This window comes from Equus quagga, chromosome 3, assembly GCF_021613505.1.
Source record: "Equus quagga isolate Etosha38 chromosome 3, UCLA_HA_Equagga_1.0, whole genome shotgun sequence".
In the NCBI taxonomy this organism is placed as follows: domain Eukaryota; kingdom Metazoa; phylum Chordata; class Mammalia; order Perissodactyla; family Equidae; genus Equus; species Equus quagga.
In genome coordinates this window covers 85,814,392-85,833,563 of record NC_060269.1, presented here as the reverse complement: position 1 = coordinate 85,833,563, position 19,172 = coordinate 85,814,392, and the positions used below count along the sequence as shown (strand labels likewise).

General features: G+C 40.0%; 1 protein-coding gene across 8 annotated transcripts in view; it reads right to left on the bottom strand.

The window, feature by feature from the left end:
* ABCG2 (ATP binding cassette subfamily G member 2 (Junior blood group)) overlaps positions 1-19,172 on the bottom strand; it is a 130,843-nt gene that overhangs the window by 24,398 nt on the left and 87,273 nt on the right. For 6 of the 8 annotated variants that reach the window (XM_046657025.1, XM_046657028.1, XM_046657027.1 and 3 more), the window contains 4 exons: positions 12,065-12,286; positions 3,455-3,514; positions 2,745-2,859; positions 2,005-2,157 (listed from right to left, as the gene is read on the bottom strand). In XM_046657025.1, coding sequence (XP_046512981.1) covers positions 2,005-2,157; positions 2,745-2,859; positions 3,455-3,514; positions 12,065-12,286 — 550 coding nt within the window. Of the gene's footprint in view, positions 1-2,004; positions 2,158-2,744; positions 2,860-3,454; positions 3,515-11,986; positions 12,007-12,064; positions 12,287-15,518; positions 15,645-19,172 lie in introns of those variants that run through there. The other 2 variants (XM_046657030.1, XM_046657033.1) reach the window with 2 other exon arrangements.

The window sequence follows — 19,172 nt, the reverse complement described above, 5'->3', positions numbered from 1 at the left end:
TCCTGAAATCCTTTCAGACAAATTCAGAAGGCAGAATATTCTACCTGGGCAACTGGCCCAGTTTTTTCAACCAATCAGAGTCACTGTGTGTGGTGGTGGGACCAGAATGGTTTAGGGGGAGGTGGGAGGGAGGAAACAATTCTTATATTAAGAGTCTTCAAAGAGATAATAATCAAATGCTACTCACGCCCTCGATTAAATCCTATAACGACTGAGGTGTAGCAGACAATTTTGGAGACAATTAGGAAAAGTATATGAATATGGGCTCGACATAGCTGATATGAAGATATTGTTAATTTTGTTGTTGATAATGGTAGCATGGTAATGTAGGCAACAGTCTTTATTTTTTTTAAAGATGCATAATAAGTACTCAGGGTTGAAATACGATATTTATAACTTTCTTTAAAATACTTCAGAAAGAAAAAGCTGAAACCATTATGTGATAAAATGTTAACTAGGAAATCTAGGTGAATGTTACTAAGTAATCATACCATTATATTAATTATCCTACAGTCATATCATTACTACAGCAATCAGACTATTCTCTACATATCTGTTATGTTTAAAATTCCATAAAAAGGAAAAATGTTTAAATGTATTGTTTCAATCAATTACATAAATCAATTCTAAGGGGTCAACTATGCCTTCAGCTTATTTTCCTTGGAAACCCATGCAAGGAACGTAGGGCAGTGACTGCCTAGTGGGAAGAACTTTCACTTAAAGCTAAAGAATGGAAAGTACCTTCCTGGAAAGATAAAATCAAATAAATGGAGGCAAAGCAAAGGAAACTCAATCACTCAAAAAACAAAAATAAGTAGTAAATGGTGGAATCTCAGAGTTATTCTTTCAAAGAAAATACACCTTACATAAAAGACTGTCAGAAAGTATCATACAGAGAAGCACCCAGGAGAATACACCCATTCTTCATTACCTGTCAGTAAGAGAGCTCACAGGGGGACTAAATTATAGCCATCATAATCTAAAAAGTTCATCTTTACCCACAGCTTCAAATGTCTTCCCAATAAATCTTTCATTCCTATTCATCAACTGTCAAGTTCACTCACTCATTTCATTTCTTCTTCCTGATTCTGCACAACCCACAAAAGGAGTTACTTTTGTCTGTCTGGCCCACAGCTGTTATTTATAAAATCTAAAAGAGCCCAGCACATGACAGCCACAAGTAAATATTGGCAGAAGAAAGGAAGAGAGGGATGGAAGACAGAGAGCCAAAAGAAAAGCTATGAAAAAACAACTTAGATGCTACACAAGTTGGAAATAAACCCTAATATGACTTAATATAATTTTGGAAGCTGAATTACAGCAAATGGAAACATACAGAGTGAGAATCCTTGGATTTGCGTCATTTATCCACTCCAGAAATATACCTCAAAAGCAATGGAACAAAGTCCCCTGGAGGAAGAGAGGAAGAACAGCTAAAAGGGGAAAAGAAAACAGGAAGAAGGAAAGTTAGTGTAAAGACACTGAAGGAGACATGACAAACGCTAGGGTGGGGAAGGATCAAGAGCTGTAATCACATGGAAAGGGCCACATGTTCTTTGCAAAGGATACTTTGACATACTAGACCACACTGCCACGTTCATTTCCAGGATTCAACCATTTTTAGATTTTTTTTACCTGGTTATTTCCACCTTCATATGATGAAACTAGTCACTGATCTCATCACCAACTTTTTTTTTTTTTTTTTTTTTTTTGCTGAGGAAGATTGGCCCTGAGCTAACATCTGTGTCAGTCTTCCTCTATTTTGTATGTGGGTCACTGCCACAGCATGGCCTCCAACAGTGGTGTGTAGGTCCACTCCCAGGAAGTGAACCAGGGCCACTGAAGCGGAGTGTGCTGAACTTAACCTCTATGCCACAAGGCCAGCCCCCTACTGACAACTTTTGACCACACACATTATAGACAACTTCTGGATAAGAGTTATACCATCCACACAGGTGAGGTCCTGTCTGCTGCTTAGGATACCATCAGTTTTTTCCACATTACCTTCGAATCTGCCACTTTTTCCAGACCTAACTCTTGAATGATCCTGTTAATCCGTTCATTTTTTTCATGATTCCTCATAGTTGTTGGGAGCCGAAGAGCTGCTGAGAACTGTAAATTTTCTCTCACTGTCAGGGTTCCCATCACGACATCATCCTTAAGGCAAAATGGCATTTTAAGAAGACAGATCAGGTCTTTTCTGGTACCATCACTCTGTAGGATGTGGAACTTAATCCAGGAAAATAACACATCCAAGGCAAAGTTCTAGCTAATGATGAACTTGCAACTGTACAAATTACAATAGCTCCATAATCAGACAGCTGCAAATCCTGACGGGATCATCTTTATTCCCCATCTCTACACCCAAAGAGAACACAGATAATTATGACTACCTCTGGCAGACATTTCCAGACTGCTTTATACAAGGATTTGCCAAACCCTTCTAAGCTATAAAGGAGAGAGGGGAAGGTAGGGCAAAAAAATAAAACAGCAGTATCTTTTGGAAATGATATGATAACTAGAATTGCTATCATTGCCCCTACAAGGGTCATATCCCAGCTTCTCACTGCTTTTGCATTTAACACTACTCTGAATCTTACAGGAGGTGATGAAAAGCTGGTATAAAGAACGTTGGTCCTGTGAGCATGGCATGTAATCAACTGGAAGGGCACTGAACCATCAGCCAAGGCACCTGCCCATCTAGAAACAGAAGAAATCTAAAATGCGAATCCATGAATACTTACTTGTACCACATAACCTGAACTACATTTGAAATTGGCAGGTCGAGTTGCTCCATTTATCAAAACATCTCCAGACAATCCATGTGGATCTTTCCTTGCAGCTAAGACGTCTAACAATCTATAAAAAGACATATACGTTGCTGTTTTTCCTCCAAGTCAGGCTACACCTCTCAGCTACTCTGAATCCCAATTCTGCTCAAGGTAGAAAATTAATGGATCAAGAAATCCTATAGTTTAATTAAAATTATATATATATTTTAAATTCTCACCTCTCTCTTTTTTTAAGTTTATGCTACAATAAAGCCAAGAAAAACAAAGGCAAGGCACTGTTGGTTGATCCAGCACAGACCTCCCGAAGTGCCCTGCGGCCGTCTGACTTCAGGGGTCCCAAGACAGACAATATGCTCCCTTGTCTAAGACTCAAGTCTTCACTTGTGCCTTTGGCTCCATCTCCCCACTTTGAATTTTATCCTTCTCCGTTTCCTCCCCATTAGCTCAAATCATAGCAAACAGCTATATGCCAATCACTTTATCATATCCGGTGAGTAAAGCTGACCTAAGATGACTTCCTGGTCCTCAAGACAACCCCAGCACCTAGAACCAGATTCGACATACAGCAAAACTCAACAAATACCTGCTCCCGTAAAAATCATCTTGAAAAGCACATTAAAACTGCAAAGAAAAGGTTTACTTATACTCTCTGTTATACTCACGAAGATTTGCCGCCGCCTGTGGGTCCCAGAATGGCGTTGAGGCCAGGTCTCATGATCCCACTGCAAATGGAGAAACATAACGATTTACTGGGCCACTTTAAAACTGGTTCTATTAATTTAGGGTGTGCATTTAATACAGTCACTGAAAGTTGATGAAATTAGACAGAAAACAAGCACAAACCAACTCTCAAAGGAAAAAGACACCGAATTGTCGATTAATAGAAGTCTAGTATACAAAGGATGTTATCACTAGTCAGAACCTATAAGAAAAACGGCTTGAGTGCCTATAAATTCCTTTCAATTATTTTCTAAACCACCTACCTACTTTTCCTGGAAAAGGACACACAAGGTTCCTTGAAGTAACAGAGTCTGGTGAAGCATCTGTTACACTCAGTCCCCTTAACACAGTGTGAAGCGCATCACAGGTCTTCAGTAACGTTGGATGACAGTTATCTTCAAGGCACCTCATTTGCTACCTAGCCAAGTTCTACACAATTACTAAGTCAATGGATTTCTAGAGTCATCAGTAGCAGTGTTCTCACTACTCAAATCTAGTCAGACCAAGAAACATATCTGAAGCAGAAGTTCAATGGCTATAACAAAGCAACACATGGGTGAAAAAGAAAATATCACCAGTTCTTAACCCTCACAAAATTCTTAATTCAATTAGAAAAGTAAAACATATACCCTCCAGATACATCATTTTCTTCCTGGTAAAGTGTCCGATAAGCGGATCGGAAAGTTCTCAGTTTAGAAGCAGGAGACACTACTTCCTACAGGGGACATTTCTAAGGATGTATAGACATGGTGTGGACAAAGCATGTTCCAAACAAACTAAGTAGATGTTTGAGGGTAGTGAATATTCAGATAGAGAGCAGGAAGGTAGAAAAAATTAAGGCAGTGTTGACTGTGCTGAGACTCAAGAAGGCAGCAAAGAGTTTGAATTTTATCCTGCAGGTAACGGGTCGAAGGGTGGGGAGAGCGGAGCAGAGGAAGAAGTAAGGGTAGGACTAAGGCAGTCACGCAGGCATGACCAGATGGAGGCCTGATGAAGCCCTTGCAGACCCCTGGGACCAGAGCCCAATCTCTCTTTGGAATTGGTAGGTAAATCAGAATTTAGTCCAGAGAGAAATTAGTATCTATTTCAAGTGAAAGGTCCAAAGTCGAAGGCTATACTCCCACATAATGATTTTCACAGAGGCAAACATTACGATCATACCATTGCTGTGAACGACAGACACACCTCACAATACAACTGTGCCCTGCAGTGCCTCAGTCCAGGAGGGCCTCCGCATTGACTGAACATTGTGCTTGAATTGTCACAACTGTAAAATGGCTGGTGGGTGTAAGCGTGAAATGTACCTTTCACTTTGCTCATTAACTAAGGTGCCTCTCACTGAAACACTGGACAAATACAATGAGTTAGGTAAACCAGCAACAAGCTGTAGAACAGAAAATCTTATTCTTTCAGTGACTCACCCCCCAAATGTAAAAAGATACGCTAATGGTTGGGTAAACTTTCAAGATGCATTTACCAATAACTCTCGATGCATCCTCTTTATTAATAGCTACCTAGCAACTGCTTCTAAAATGACCAGAAATAAGCTTGCCATTATTATACTAAGATTTCATTATCAGAAAGCCTTTCCAGGTTTTTAAAATATCCTCTCAAATAAAGACCAAGCAATCCTAAATGATTAAATAATTAAAATTGAATGTGAACGTTCTAAGACAAAGAATTGTACAGGTCCCTGGGTTGGGCTTACTTTGACACTAAACTCAGCATTACAGAAAACAACAATGTACAATCACAAACGCCAGAGTTCCCATTTGGAGCATTGGCTAATTCTCCCTCCATTCATTCACACTCTTCTAAGTCATCAGACAGAGTTAAGAGTAAAACAAACAGACAAAGCACTGGCCTTTGTGGAGTCTACATTCTAGTCCAGGGATCAGCAAACCACAGCTGATCACCTGTTTTCTATGTTCACGAACAAAGCGTTATTGGCACAGAACCACACTCATTCATTACATCTACGGCTGCTTCATGCTAAACACAGTAGCGTAGTTGCAACACAGATGTGTGGCCCATAAAGCTGAAAATATTTACTATCATGCCCTTTACAGAAGAAGTTTGCTGACCCATGTTCTAGTCTAAAGTGCAAATTCCCTCGTTTACCTACCCCACCCTACCCTCCACCCTGTTGTCATCCTTCAAAACCCATTCGTCACCCTCATCTACTGCTTTATAGCACTTGCATGCAAGAAGTCTCCCTCACTATACTGTAAAATCTTGTCAACAAGAATTGTGTGATCTCGTTTTACTCCTCACTCCCAGAGCAGACAGCACAGTAGTCTACAACGGGTGGATCACTGAATACTGAATACATGAAATGAAGCCCAGTGCCAGGATTTGTGTCACATCTATTACATTTTAGTGGATAATGATTAATCCTTTGCTCTCATTTTATGGATGAGAAATCAATGCGATTCCCACTGCTTGGAGCATAGGCCCTGCCCTACAGACACACACACACACAATCTTCACACTCTCCCCACACCCCTGGCCCTCCAATTTAGGGTTAGGGGCTTCCAGTGTCTTCTAATCCCTCTATCACAGCAGAACGACATAGTGAAGTGCTCTAGTTGTGTGAATCCCCCATTAGACAAGAAAGTTTTTGAGAACAGAGGACATATCTGTGTCATTAGCATCTTGCACAATGTCAGGCACCCAGTAGATACTCAAAATTTGTTGGATAAATGAGGCTCTATATTTTTATAAATGACAATTACTTATAGGAAAACAAAAGAAAAGTTTTCAATAAAAACAAATGTCAAGACATTTCTCCAAAGAAGACATACAGATGGCCATTAGACACATGAAAAGATGCTCATCATCACTAATCACCAGGGAAATGCAAATCAAAACTACACTTAGATATCATCTTATGCCCATTAGAATGGCTATAATCACCAAGACAAAAAATAATAAATGTTGGAGAGGTTGTGGAGAAAAGCGAACCCTCATCCACTGCTGGTGGGAATGCAAACTGGTGCAGCCACTATGGAAAACAGTATGAAGATTTCTCAAAAAATTAAAAATAGAACTACCATATGATCCAGCTATTCCACTACTGAGTATTTATCCAAAGAACTTGAAGTCAACAATTCAAAGAGATTTATGCACCCTTATGTTCACTGCAGCATTATTCACAGTAGCCAAGACGTGGAAGCAACCCAAGTGCCCATCAGCTGATAAATGGATAAAGATGTGGTATATATATATATACAACGGAATACTACTCCGTCATAAAAAAAGACAAAATCGTCCCATTTGCAACAACATGGATGGACCTTGAGGGTATTATGTTAAGCGAAATAAGCCAGACAGAGAAAGACAAACACCACATGATTTCACTCATATGTGGAAGATAAACAAACACGTGGACAAAGAGAACAGATTAGTGGTTACCAGAGGGGAAGGGTGTTGGGGGGTGGGTGAAAGGGGTAAAGGGGGACATTTGTACAGTGACAGACGGCAGCTAGACTTTTGGTGGTGAACACAACGCAGTCTACACAGAACACTGACAAACAACAACGTACACCTGAAATTTCACCATGTTAATCATTACAACCTCAATAAAATCTAAAAAAATAAAAAATAAAATAAAACAAATGCCAAGAAGCAGGAAAAACATGCAAAATAGGTATAGTCTGACCAGACTTCATTACATTCCCCACTTACTATTCCATGTTCAAATAAGACATCAATCAGCCCTGTTAGCCTGCCCTTCCCTTCTTACAGCAAAGGTGATGGGAGCATCAGGTGTAGGTGCAGTGACCGCCAGCACCCAGGAACACAGGCTGCAAAGGGAGGTGGGGGGAAGACAAAAGACAGCTGGAAGGTCGGAGCCTGCTTATATTAAGGAGTAAGAAAACTGATGGAGCAAATCAATAAGTGTATTAAGGATAATAAGAGCCAGGTTTTCACTTTTTGAGAAGATGTTTTACAAACATGGAAATGTGGAAAGAACCCTAAGGTGTTAGATCGGAATTGTAGGTATTAATGAGAAGTCACGGTTTTAATCTACATACACAGATAGATATAGAAAGTTTGAGATATGCACATGTGTGCACATATATACATACAAATCTTCCCCAGGTCTGTCCACAGAGAAGCCCTAGAAGCTACAACATCCCAATAGCAATGAACATTCCAAACACCCAGATCTTGGTTTATAAATATGAACCTCCACAAAAAGAAACATCAGCTGAGTCCGGTCTGAGGCAGGGTAAGAGTACAGGGAGTCTGGAATTCTTGTTATACCAACAAAATACACAAAGAATGAGAGAATATGTCAAAAGAATGAGTTTAAAAAAACAAAACACGGAACCTACCTTGACCCAATCAGGCACAACAGGAGTATCAAGATGAGTATCAAAATGAACAACGCATTACTATTGAATGCCATTGAATAAAATACAAACCCATGAGTCTACACTGATATAAATAAATTAACGAAGAGATGATGACTAAAGCTTTTCCCTTTTAGTAGAATGCAAACTAACTCGTATAGAAGAAATGGATGAAAACACAAAGTCACCCTTCGGTAACCTGTATAGAAGAGATGGCTGAAAACACAAAGTCACTTTTGGTGACCATCATAGTGTTGGTTACTAATTCACCCGGCAGTCATCAATAGGGGTTGAAGCTGGTAGGCTGAGGTTTAATGAGGAAAAGGGTTTGGAAATAATGTCAGAGTTATCTCCCCTCATAATATTTATTAATTACAAAGAGGAAAATGGTGGCTTATGGTGAAGGCTGGAAGACACCAACATGACCAGGCGATCAAGGTTAACATCACCTCGGGTGGGACAGGAAAATCGCAGGTTGAGAGAGACCAAGGAGACATAATGTGGTGTTCAGTCAACTATGTGAAGACCACGATTGACCTACGGCCCCTTAGGACCCACCACTGCATCCAACATGAGGCTATGCTTCCCCTGGGCTGCTCCCAGACAGTGACTGAGTGGTTATATTAGAAAGAATCCTTATTTCTGGAAAATATACACTAGAGGTGTTAGAGATAATGGAGCACCATATGGACAGCCTGCTCTCAAATGGTTCAGAAAAATACTAATGACAATGGGTACATGAAGAGCCAAAATGATGAGCAAATCAATGAAATGTTAATAGGTGGGGAATCTGGGTGAAGGGTTATGTTCCCACAGGGTTTAAGTTCGAAATTATTTCAAAATAAATTATTAATTTCAGAAATCCCTAAATAGTATAATGAATTTCCCTGAAGAATACAGGATATCCACACGTCTCCTGCACTGTTTTTTCCATAGCTCTCCAGCATTAGTGAGGAAAAGCTCAAATGCTGGGGATGGAGAAAAAACTAAGCATAACAGAAAGATTGTTCATGAGGCAGTAAAATCTCCACTTTTTGAATTCTCACAGTCATATTTTGTTTTATCTTCTTACCCCCACAGAGAACATCAAGTTCTAGCTACTGAGTTCTACAAATGAGATTACAAATGTCCAAAGGAATAATAAAAATCAAGATGTTCATCAGTTTTGGAATACAGTTACTATTTTGAATGGTGATAGAGCTATCAAACACAAATCAAAAATAAGATAAAGGAGAACAACCTTTCTACCATCCTAGAAAGCCAACAGATAGGAGAAAGATTAGAAACACTACATCAAAAAGGGATGAACTTTCTCAGATAAGCCTAAACCAGAAATGCTAATAAGCAAGAAAACCCTGGTGGCCTTTGAACGGTAAAATTTAAAAGAATTACAAGATTTGACTGAATTTTTATGAAGCCAGGAATGTCCTTAAGGATGAACTCATCTGTTGCTGAATTGCATATGACTAAACCACATAAAACATTACGCAGCCTCAAGCAGATGACACTTCTAGTGTATCAAGTTACTAATCTACTGGCTTTAAAACTAAGCAAGATAAATGTACCTTAGAGTAAAATGCAAAATACTGTACGCATTTTAAATCTAGTCAACCTGCACATATTCAAATCATTTGCTACCTTCACTTAGCACAAAATCCGACGTGACCAACATTTTCTTGATTATTATGTTCCACAAAAAACTTGTCAGCTTTCAATTCTTCACAATAGCCAAGTCTTGGAAGCAACCTAAGTGCCCATCAATGGACGAATAAAGAAGACGTGACATACACACATACACACACACAATAGAATGTTACTTACTCAACCATAAAAAAGATGAAATCTTGCCATTTGTGCAACATGGGTACTATGCTAAGCAAAATAAGTCAGATAAAGAAAGCCAAATACCATATGATTTCACTCATATGTGGAAGATAAACAAACAAACACACACACAGATATGGAGAACAGATTGGTGGTTACCAGAGGAGAAAGGGGCAGAGGGAGACTGAAAGGGGTAAAAGGGCACATATGTACTATGACAGACAGCAACTAGACGGTGGTGAACACGATGCAGTCTATACACAAGTCGAAATACAATGATATATACCTGAAATATAATGATTTACACTTGAAATTTATATAATGTTATAAACCAATGTGACCTCAATAAAGGAAATTTTTAAAATAAATTAAAAAAATTAAAACATCAGCTTTCAGAAAGGCCAGTCAATTCTATTTAGGCACACAGCAAAAGACAGAAGCTTTGTACCTACCATTCCTCTTATCAGGGATATGCCATTCTCCTAGTCAGGGTTTCTTAACTACCACAAGAAAGCAACAAGAAGTAGGCATGACAGTAGATGTTGCTACTCGGAGAAAGTTGTATCTAATCCTGCACAGCATGTGACCTCACCACAACCCAAGCAATCTCAGAGCCCCATAGTTTCTTTCCCACTCACATCCAAAACTTTTCTCCCCTACTCGTCATTTCCTAGCCCTCTGGGAGCAGTTGGCTGCTAGCAACAGGAAAGACCACAGTCCCATGTAACGCATCAAGAAAATGCGAGAAACAGCTGATTCCATCTAGGTGTGCAGCCCTACCTGGCCAAAGCTGCTTGTTTTGTCTAGGAGTCATTACTTCCCCTATTAAACAAACAAAATAAAACACATAGGCCATGCTGTCTGAGAAAACCAAGATTCCCTCCCTCTCCACTCCAGAGAGTAAGAGTCAAGCTGAGTTCTCTAGAAATCAGAAGAACATTAACAACCCTAATGGCCATCATCTATGAAAGAACAGAGGTACCTGGTACCAGTAGATTCTATAGAAATCCTCATTTCCCTCCCCACTCTACTGCCCAGCCCACCACCGCATGATGAATCCACTGCTAGATGAAGAGAATGAAGACTATAGCTTTATATTCATTTGGATTCTAAAATATAATTAAATGTATTGATTTGGATCCTAAATTCTCCTATCACATTAGACTTAAACTGCATAACTTAAGCTAAGCTATAATTGTCTTATGTTTAAATAGTTTCCCTTTGTCTGTATAATGGGGGAAAGCACTAAGTAAATTGTCACAGATTATAAACTACTATATAAACAGACCACTTATTTAAAATCTATTTGAAAACCAAAGTACTTTCACAATATATTACCATTTCAACCTCCTGACCTTGCTTCTAGAACACAAAGGACATGATGTGCATAAGGACCTAAAAGTGTCTGACTCATAAGGTACAGTGGCAGATCTTCTATTTCACAGATTAGAAAACTGAAGTTTAGAGACTACAATTATATCCCCACAGTCAAGAAGCAGTAAATCGTATAGCCACACCTCTTTCCACTAAAACACAAGGCTTACCCAGTAAAAACTAAATGACACATTAACTGTTTGGTTTTGTAGAGGAGCAGAATTTGCCACCTCAAGATGCATCTGTTTGGCATGAGGGTTATTTTGGGCTGGTTATTTTTAAAAAACTGCAGACACAAGAGAAGCTCTGAAAACTAAGGAGAAGCTGGCCTTCATAAGAGACATTTACATCTGTAGGGGAAATCTCCATCTGTAAAGGTGTCTCCCTCTCTGTACCAGGAAGAGGAGGATGACCTTATTTCTAGAAACTCTCATCAGTGCGGAAGGCAAGGACTTAAATCTGCATAATAACCTTACTCTTGTTTACTGTCCTTTTCTGGTAATCTTCCATAACTGACTCCCCCTATCTGCAACATCCTCCTTTGTCTTTAGCTGAAGGTGATATTTAAGGTGGTGGCTTTGGCCATTCTGGCGAGTTACTCAGATTTCCTGAGTTTCTCCCACATATACACGTTATAAAGCTTTGTTCGATGTTCTCCTGTTATTCTGTCTCATGTCAATTTAATTCTTAGACCTGCCAGAAGGACCCAGAGGGTAGAGGAATTGTCTTGCTCCCCTAGTTTCTCAAACAAAAGTTGATGCACATGGTACAATCCCTTTAAATCAGTTTGGCAGTTCCTTTAAAAGTTAAATATACACCTCATATGTGACCCAACCATTTCACTCCTAGTTTAGCCAGAAGAAATGAAAGCACATGTCTGTATATCTGTACAGACTTATACACAAAAGTTCACAGCACCTTTATCTGCAATAGGTAAAATCCGTGAAGTTCACTGTATGTCAATAGAGCCATTTAACTAAAAGTTCATGCACATACTTGATATTAGATAGTATTTCTTTCTCAACTGTTTTTCGACAAAGTAGAAAGCCACTCTTCTCTTTTACTCGATAGCAGATGTTATGAAAAGACAACACAGCTCCTTCAGTAAATGCCTTCACGCCCTTGGGAGTCTTCTTGGGGAGGCCATTGGTGTTTCTTTGTGACATCGGGATAGAAACTTGGTCATTACTGGACGACATTTGGAGAGATTCTGCGTTTCTGTAGAGGGAAAAGCAACAGTAAGCTGATCGTTCAGAGAAATAAATGAGATTGTAAACACCAGATAACAGTACCCTTAAAATAAGTTATAAAATAAATAAGTCCTGGGGATGTAATGTACAGCATGGTGACTATAGTTAGTAACACTGTACTGTATACTTGAAAGTTGCTAAGAGAGTAGATCTTAAAAGTTCTCATCACAAGAAAAGAAAAATTTGTACTATATGTGGTGATGGATGTTAACTAGACATTGTGGTGATGATGTCACAATATATACAAATATTGAATCATTATGTTGTACACCTGAAACTAACATTATGTCAATTATATCTCAATTTAAAAAATAAAAATAAGGGCTGGCCCAGTGGCGCAGCAGTTAAATTCATACATTCCACTTCAGTGGCCCAGGGTTCACTGGTTTGGATCCCAGGTGTGAACCTACACACCATTTGTCAAGCCATGCTGTGGCAGGCATTCCACATATAAAGTAGAGGAAGATGGACACAGATGTTAGCTCAGGGCCAGTCTTACTCAGCAAAAAAAGAGGATTGGCAGCAGATGTTAGCTCAGGGCTAATCTTCCTCAAAATAAATAAAGAAATATTAAAAAAATAAAAATAAGAGATCCACTTTTTTAAAAAAAAAGAATGTAAAATACCTCATCAGTCGCTTTTATATTGATTACACGTTTAAGTAAAAATATTGGGTTCAATGAAATATATTAACATTTTTTTAAAAAACAAGTCCATGTTAAACTGTACTGCAATAAACAGCTCATTTCCAATGAATAGAATTTCCCAGTGATAAGAACCACCTTGGAACTTCTACTGGGGAGGCAGACACAACTGTGAACACATAAATTCCAATTAGGAGTCAATTAAAGATCTAATAACTAAATAGGAAGAAGATGAGAAGAGAAATTTCTCTGAATTTATAGCTCAAGGCTTTACATCCCGGGTTGTTATACTCCTTCAATCAGCTAAGAAGATAATCTCCAAAACTGCTAGGAATGACACATTTCCTTAAGAGGCAAACATATTTAAATTCTTAGATCTAGAATTAACTATAAAAATGATTAAGGAAATCAAACCAATATTTAAGCAATTAAAGAATTCAAAACAAAAACCGAGTTTTAAATTTATAAATGAGGTTTAAAGGGTCTCATTAAACAAGTTACAAAAGGCCCCTTTAAAAGATTTAGAGTAAGACCTTAAGGTGTACTTAAAATCTTGTGGGGGCTGGAATAGTTAAGCTCGCACACTCTGCTTTGGATCCTGGGCATGGACCAAGCACCGCTGATCAAGCCACGCTGACACAGTGTCCCACATAGCAGAGCTAGAAGGATATACAACTAGAATATACAACCATGGACTGGGGGGCTTTGGGGAGAAGGAGAAAAAAAAAATTCATTTAAAAACAAAAGCTTGTGAAATAGGTATGAAATGTGAAACTTCCATAAACCTAGTTTTAGTTTTTAAAAATCAAAGCAATCTATGAAGAACTTCCTCTCTGGCTATGATGGAGTAGCTGTGACAAACCAGTCACCCTCCTAAGAGCAACTATAGAACTAGATCAAATATGAGATTCAACTGTTTGAAGAGTTCTCTCTGATGACAGCAACCAAAACAGCCAGGATTTTAGGAGCCAAAATTCTGTAAAGGAGAGAACAACATAAAGGCAAACGTAGCATTCTGTGCACCTTTCCTCTTGAGGCAAACTGCACACACCTGGGGCAAAACTCAGAAAAACCAGGCAGAAAGAACTGCTAGAGGCTAGAAAGCTGAGCAAATGTTTCAGCAGTCTCTCCATGCTAAGAAGACAAAATTTAGAGTTGCGAGCCTACCAAGAGGAGCCCTGGAAACCCCAAGCTTTTGAGATGCCAGAAGGGCCATATCCTGGAAACACGGCAACCCAGAAATAGACCAGCCTCTACTCAATCAAAGTGATTTGCTCATCCTTTATTTGTCTGCTGGAAGAAAGTTAAATCCACTCTCAAAGAAGATATCATACAAATTTTCAACCAAAACTTACCAGGCATGCCAGAAAACAGGACCTAATGTTCCAAAAATAAGGAAACAGAAATAGACCACCAGTAATGCAGACTGGAGTTACCAGACATTGACAATAAAATAACTGATTAATATGTTTGTTTAAGAAAATAAAAAGATAGACCATCACCAAAGAAACAGAATCTATATTTTTTAAAAAAATCAATAAATGAATGTAACAGCAGTTTAGATGCAGATTAGAAGGAGAATTTGTGACCTAGTGGACTGGCATCTAGATTAAAGTGGATGAAAATTATCATCATGGAAAAGAAAAGGAAAAAAAAAACTCCAGACTGAAAAGGATGAAAACATAAAAAGCCTAAGAAACATATGGGACATGATGAAAAAGGTCGAGCACACATGTAACTAGAGACCTGGGATGGGGGGGAATGCAGCAGAACCAATGTTTGAAGAAATACTGGACAAGCATTTTCTAAAACTGACAAGGTATCAAGCCACAGATTGAAGGAGCTCTATGAACACCAAAGTAGGATAAACACAATGAAACCTCAGCTGGGCATATCACATAAAGCCGCTAAAAAACAAAGTAATCTCTGAGTAACTGTTTCTGTACCCAAAACCACTCTGTTGTTACCACACTACAACAATCTATTCAGTTTTGGAACCTGGAAAAGTAGGAACCCACTTAAAGATTGGCACCCAGGAAACTAAAGGTAAATAGCTTAGTTTCCATCCGTCAACATAATGAGCGGTAATGATTAGCCAAAATCCTATTCTATTAAAGCAGTGAACGAGAAAGCACAGGCCCAAGTAATCTACGGCCCTTACCTCTTGACTTTACAACTTATGAAGCCGTCTCCCCACGTCTTCAGAAGCCAAAATATGCCAGTTCCAATGCCCACAATCACTTCTCCTGCTGCCACCTCTACTTAATGTCCAGCCACTGACGACACCTTCTAACCCTCTCTTCCAAGACACATTAAGAGGATCAAATACACACTCCTTGAACTTAAATAGGTCATTGGCTCAAGATGGAAGTTGGTAAGAGATTTTTGTGAGATTTTCTGCTAAGAAAAGGCACGAACTGGAACTAAAGTACCCAAGAAAGATCATCCGTGCCCAGACAAGACAAAGCGCTAAACCTGTTATAAATACAACAATTTTAGAAGTGTGTGTGTATGAAGAGTTTGACTTCACTGCAATAGCATTAAGTTTGTAACTCACACTGCCTAGGAGCTGCCTGGCTCCTCACTAGGATTCCAACAATCTTCCTCAGGGAGACAGCGGGGCCTCAGTTGGTTCATGAGTCACAAATCCAGCGATGTGACAGATATACCCGAGGCAGACCATCCAGCAGAAGCACACTACACCAAAAACACTTTTTTTATTTTTAACACCAATATGGAACAATGCATTACTTTAAGAGGAAGCAAAAAATAGATAGCAATGATTAAAAAATAAAGAAAATGCAACACCTCGGCACCATATTAACGTCAAAGTACTCAATCTGCACTTAATACAGGATACTGGGTTAGACGAACCAATAAATGCAACTGCTCCCAAGTAAACAGTAATCTTTGCCGCCAGTTGAAAGCTCCCTAGGCATATCTGTCTCCCCTGTTGGATTAGCATTATTTTCCTTTTATATATATATATATATTTTTTGAGGAAGATCAGCCCTGAGCTAACATCTGCCAATCCTCCTCTTTTTGCTGGGGAAGACTGGCCCTGAGCTAACATCTGTGCCCATCTTCCTCTACTTTATATGTGAGACACCTGCCACAGCATGGCTTGCCAAGCAGCGCCATGTCCGTACCCGGGATCCGAACCAGCAAACTCAGGGCCGCCAAAGAAGCAGAACATGCGTACTTAACTGCTGTGCCACCAGGCCAGCCCCAGCATTATTTTCCTTTTATATATATATATTTTAAAAACCGTGGGGGACACCCCATGGCCAAGTGGTTAAGTCCATGCGCTACACTTCCATGGCCGGGTTTTCACCGTGGGGTTTCACTAGTTCGGATCCTGGGTGTGGACATGGCACCGCTCATCAGGCCATGCTGAGGCGGTGTCCCACATAGCACAACCAGAAGGACCTACAACTGGAATATACAACTATGTACTGGGGGACTTTGGGGAGAAGGAAAAAAACCCTAAATCACATGTAGATTTCCCTATAACAAAAATCAGCTTCCCATCTTGCTTCCAGAGCACCTGCTAGTCCTAATTGGGTTTTATATCACCTTCTGTACCCTAACGCCCCTGTAAAGACTAAGTCCTTAGATAAAAGAAGCATCCAAATGGCTCACAACCAGCCTACGTGGTCCCCTGGCCTGATTATATCCTTAGCCAGCTGGAAAATTCTTTTCAAACATGATCGAGCTAGAGGAAGATTGGCATGGATGTTAGCTTAGGGATAATCTTCCCCAGCAAAAGAAAAAAAAATAATCAAGGGGCTTTGAATGATGAGATTCTTCTCCCTTTTCTAGCTGTCCCCTTGCTGGTGGCCTCCCTATGTCACCTTTCCACTCTTCTTGTTGTTTTCTAACTAATGAGGCCACATTTTTACTTTTTTGAAAAGTTTGAACAATTTTCTTCCATAGATGCTGGTATACCTATTAAAAGAATGATAATCTGAATTAAAAATGCCATTTTCCTCTATTTCACTCCTTATCATACTCTTAATCTGATAGTGTACTGTAAACAAAGTGCATAATACAATGGAAACTGCACATAAGGAAGACAAGCACACAGGTCGAGCCTGAAGCCCTCAGCCAGACACCTGTGCAGTTATAATTATTGCACATGCTGGTAGGAGCCAGAGGGGCCTCAGGTCACGAGTTCAGGGGCCTCTTCATCCATTTTTTCCCAGGGATAACATCAGCAAATGGAGAGTTGCACTCTGCCTCACAACCATAAGGACATGCTGTGCAAAGACACACCTCTTCAACTATTTACCGTAACGCCAAGAGTTTACAATTCTGATGAGGAGTTAGGGGGCCTCACGTCACTGTCAGATGACTGCTACAAAACTTATGACTGGACAGAAATAGAAGCAGGATATTATCGAATACTTTTTAGAAAAAACACTCAAAATCTGAATTTTAACTTCCCTAAATTATCCCTTACTTTAAAAAAGTCCTCTATCAATCGATCCACGGGTTTTCACGCTGTGCCCGATTTGACAGATCCAGCCTGAAGCATCCCGTGTTGATACTGTATTCAGGTCCAAAGCCTGCTCAGTAATGTAGAGTTGGGGTCAGACCACTGAGGTCTCCAGGCCAGCGGACAATCCGAGGCTGGCACTCTAGGCCCCGACAGCACTGCAGCAGCGTAATCTGGGGAATGTGGCACAAAGGACAAGGTCAGCCAGGGAGGAAGAGACCCCATCATGGAAGGTCTTGTACAGTCAGCAAGAAGCCACTGAAGCCTTTTAAGCAGGAAAGGTTCAGGATCTTAATTATGTTTTTAAGAGACCATTCTGGCTGCTGTGTGGCAATTGTGGAAGCAAAGTCCACATAGAAGTTATTGCAGAAAACCAAGTGAGACAAGCTTGGACCAGGGGATGGGGCTGTTAATGACAGGGGGGAGGTCAAAGTTCAAGAGTTCAGTTCCAATGTGGTAAGTGGTAGATGTCTGTGAGACATCAGAGAGAGGGAGAGAGAGAGATCTTTGGTTAAAAACTGAAAACCATTAACAAGACTCTCGTGGATGATAAACCACCCCACCCTCTTAGGGTCCTCATTATGCAATAATGTATTGCTCTTTGATTTTAAAAAGTGCTACACACCCACACTCAATTGAGCATCCAAGTGTGAACAGCTTTCCAAGAGGCATCGATGACTTATACTGTCACACACAGTGGTAAAGTTTAGGATCTTGGTGGCTGCAGTGAATTTCAAAACCCATGTAGAAGACTTTTGTCCTTGGCTTCCCCAGCCCTTTGACTTTCTCTCCTTTAATGATCTTGCGCTCCCTACTATCTCGGCCATGCACGCTCCCAACCTTGGCACTGTGAATAAACTCACTGTCTTCTCACCCAACTCTCTTTCCCAGCTTTAATCCATCTCCTTGTGTGTGTGTGTGTGAAGAAGATTGACCCTGAGCTAACATCTGTGCCAATCTTTCCTCTATTTTGTATACGGATCGCCACCACAGCATGAAGAGTGGTACACATCTGCACCCAGGATCCAAATCCACAAACCCAGGCCACCGAAGCAGAGCGTGCCAAACATAACCACTACGCTACCCAGCCAGCCCCTATCCATGTCCTATTTTCACAGCCCACTCCCTCTGCTTATCAGAGGCCATCTCCTCCAGGACTTTCTGTCCTCTACTTTTCATTCCCTCTCGCTTACTAATCTCTCCAGTACTTTCTACCACCCCTCACTTTTTCTTCCCCTGCATCAGTTTTTCCTTCTCTACTGTTAGAAAATTCTATACTTCTTCTCCCTTCTTCCCCTCCCCTTCCATTAAGATGTATATAAGTCCAAAATTCTAACAACCCCTTGGAGGCATTTGTTTTTCTTAAAAAAGAAAATCCCACAGCTCCTGTCCATTGCCCCCTCCCTCCCATTCACCCTCATACCGAAACTACTCTTGACAAAGTTCGGTGAGGGCCAAAGTGACATATCCAATGACTTTTTTGATTAAAATGTAATTCGCAGACCATAAAATCTACAATTAAGTAGTTTCTAGTAAATTAGTGACCAATTCTTAGTTGTCCCCTTAGACATACTACCAGCAACATTGAGAGCTGACTATTTCCTCCTAGAAAAGCTTTCTTCACTTTGACTTCAGGACACAAGATCAGGAAGCTCAGCTTGGGACATGTGATTCTTAACATTCAAGGGAGACAGAGCAGAGAGTCAGAAGTTC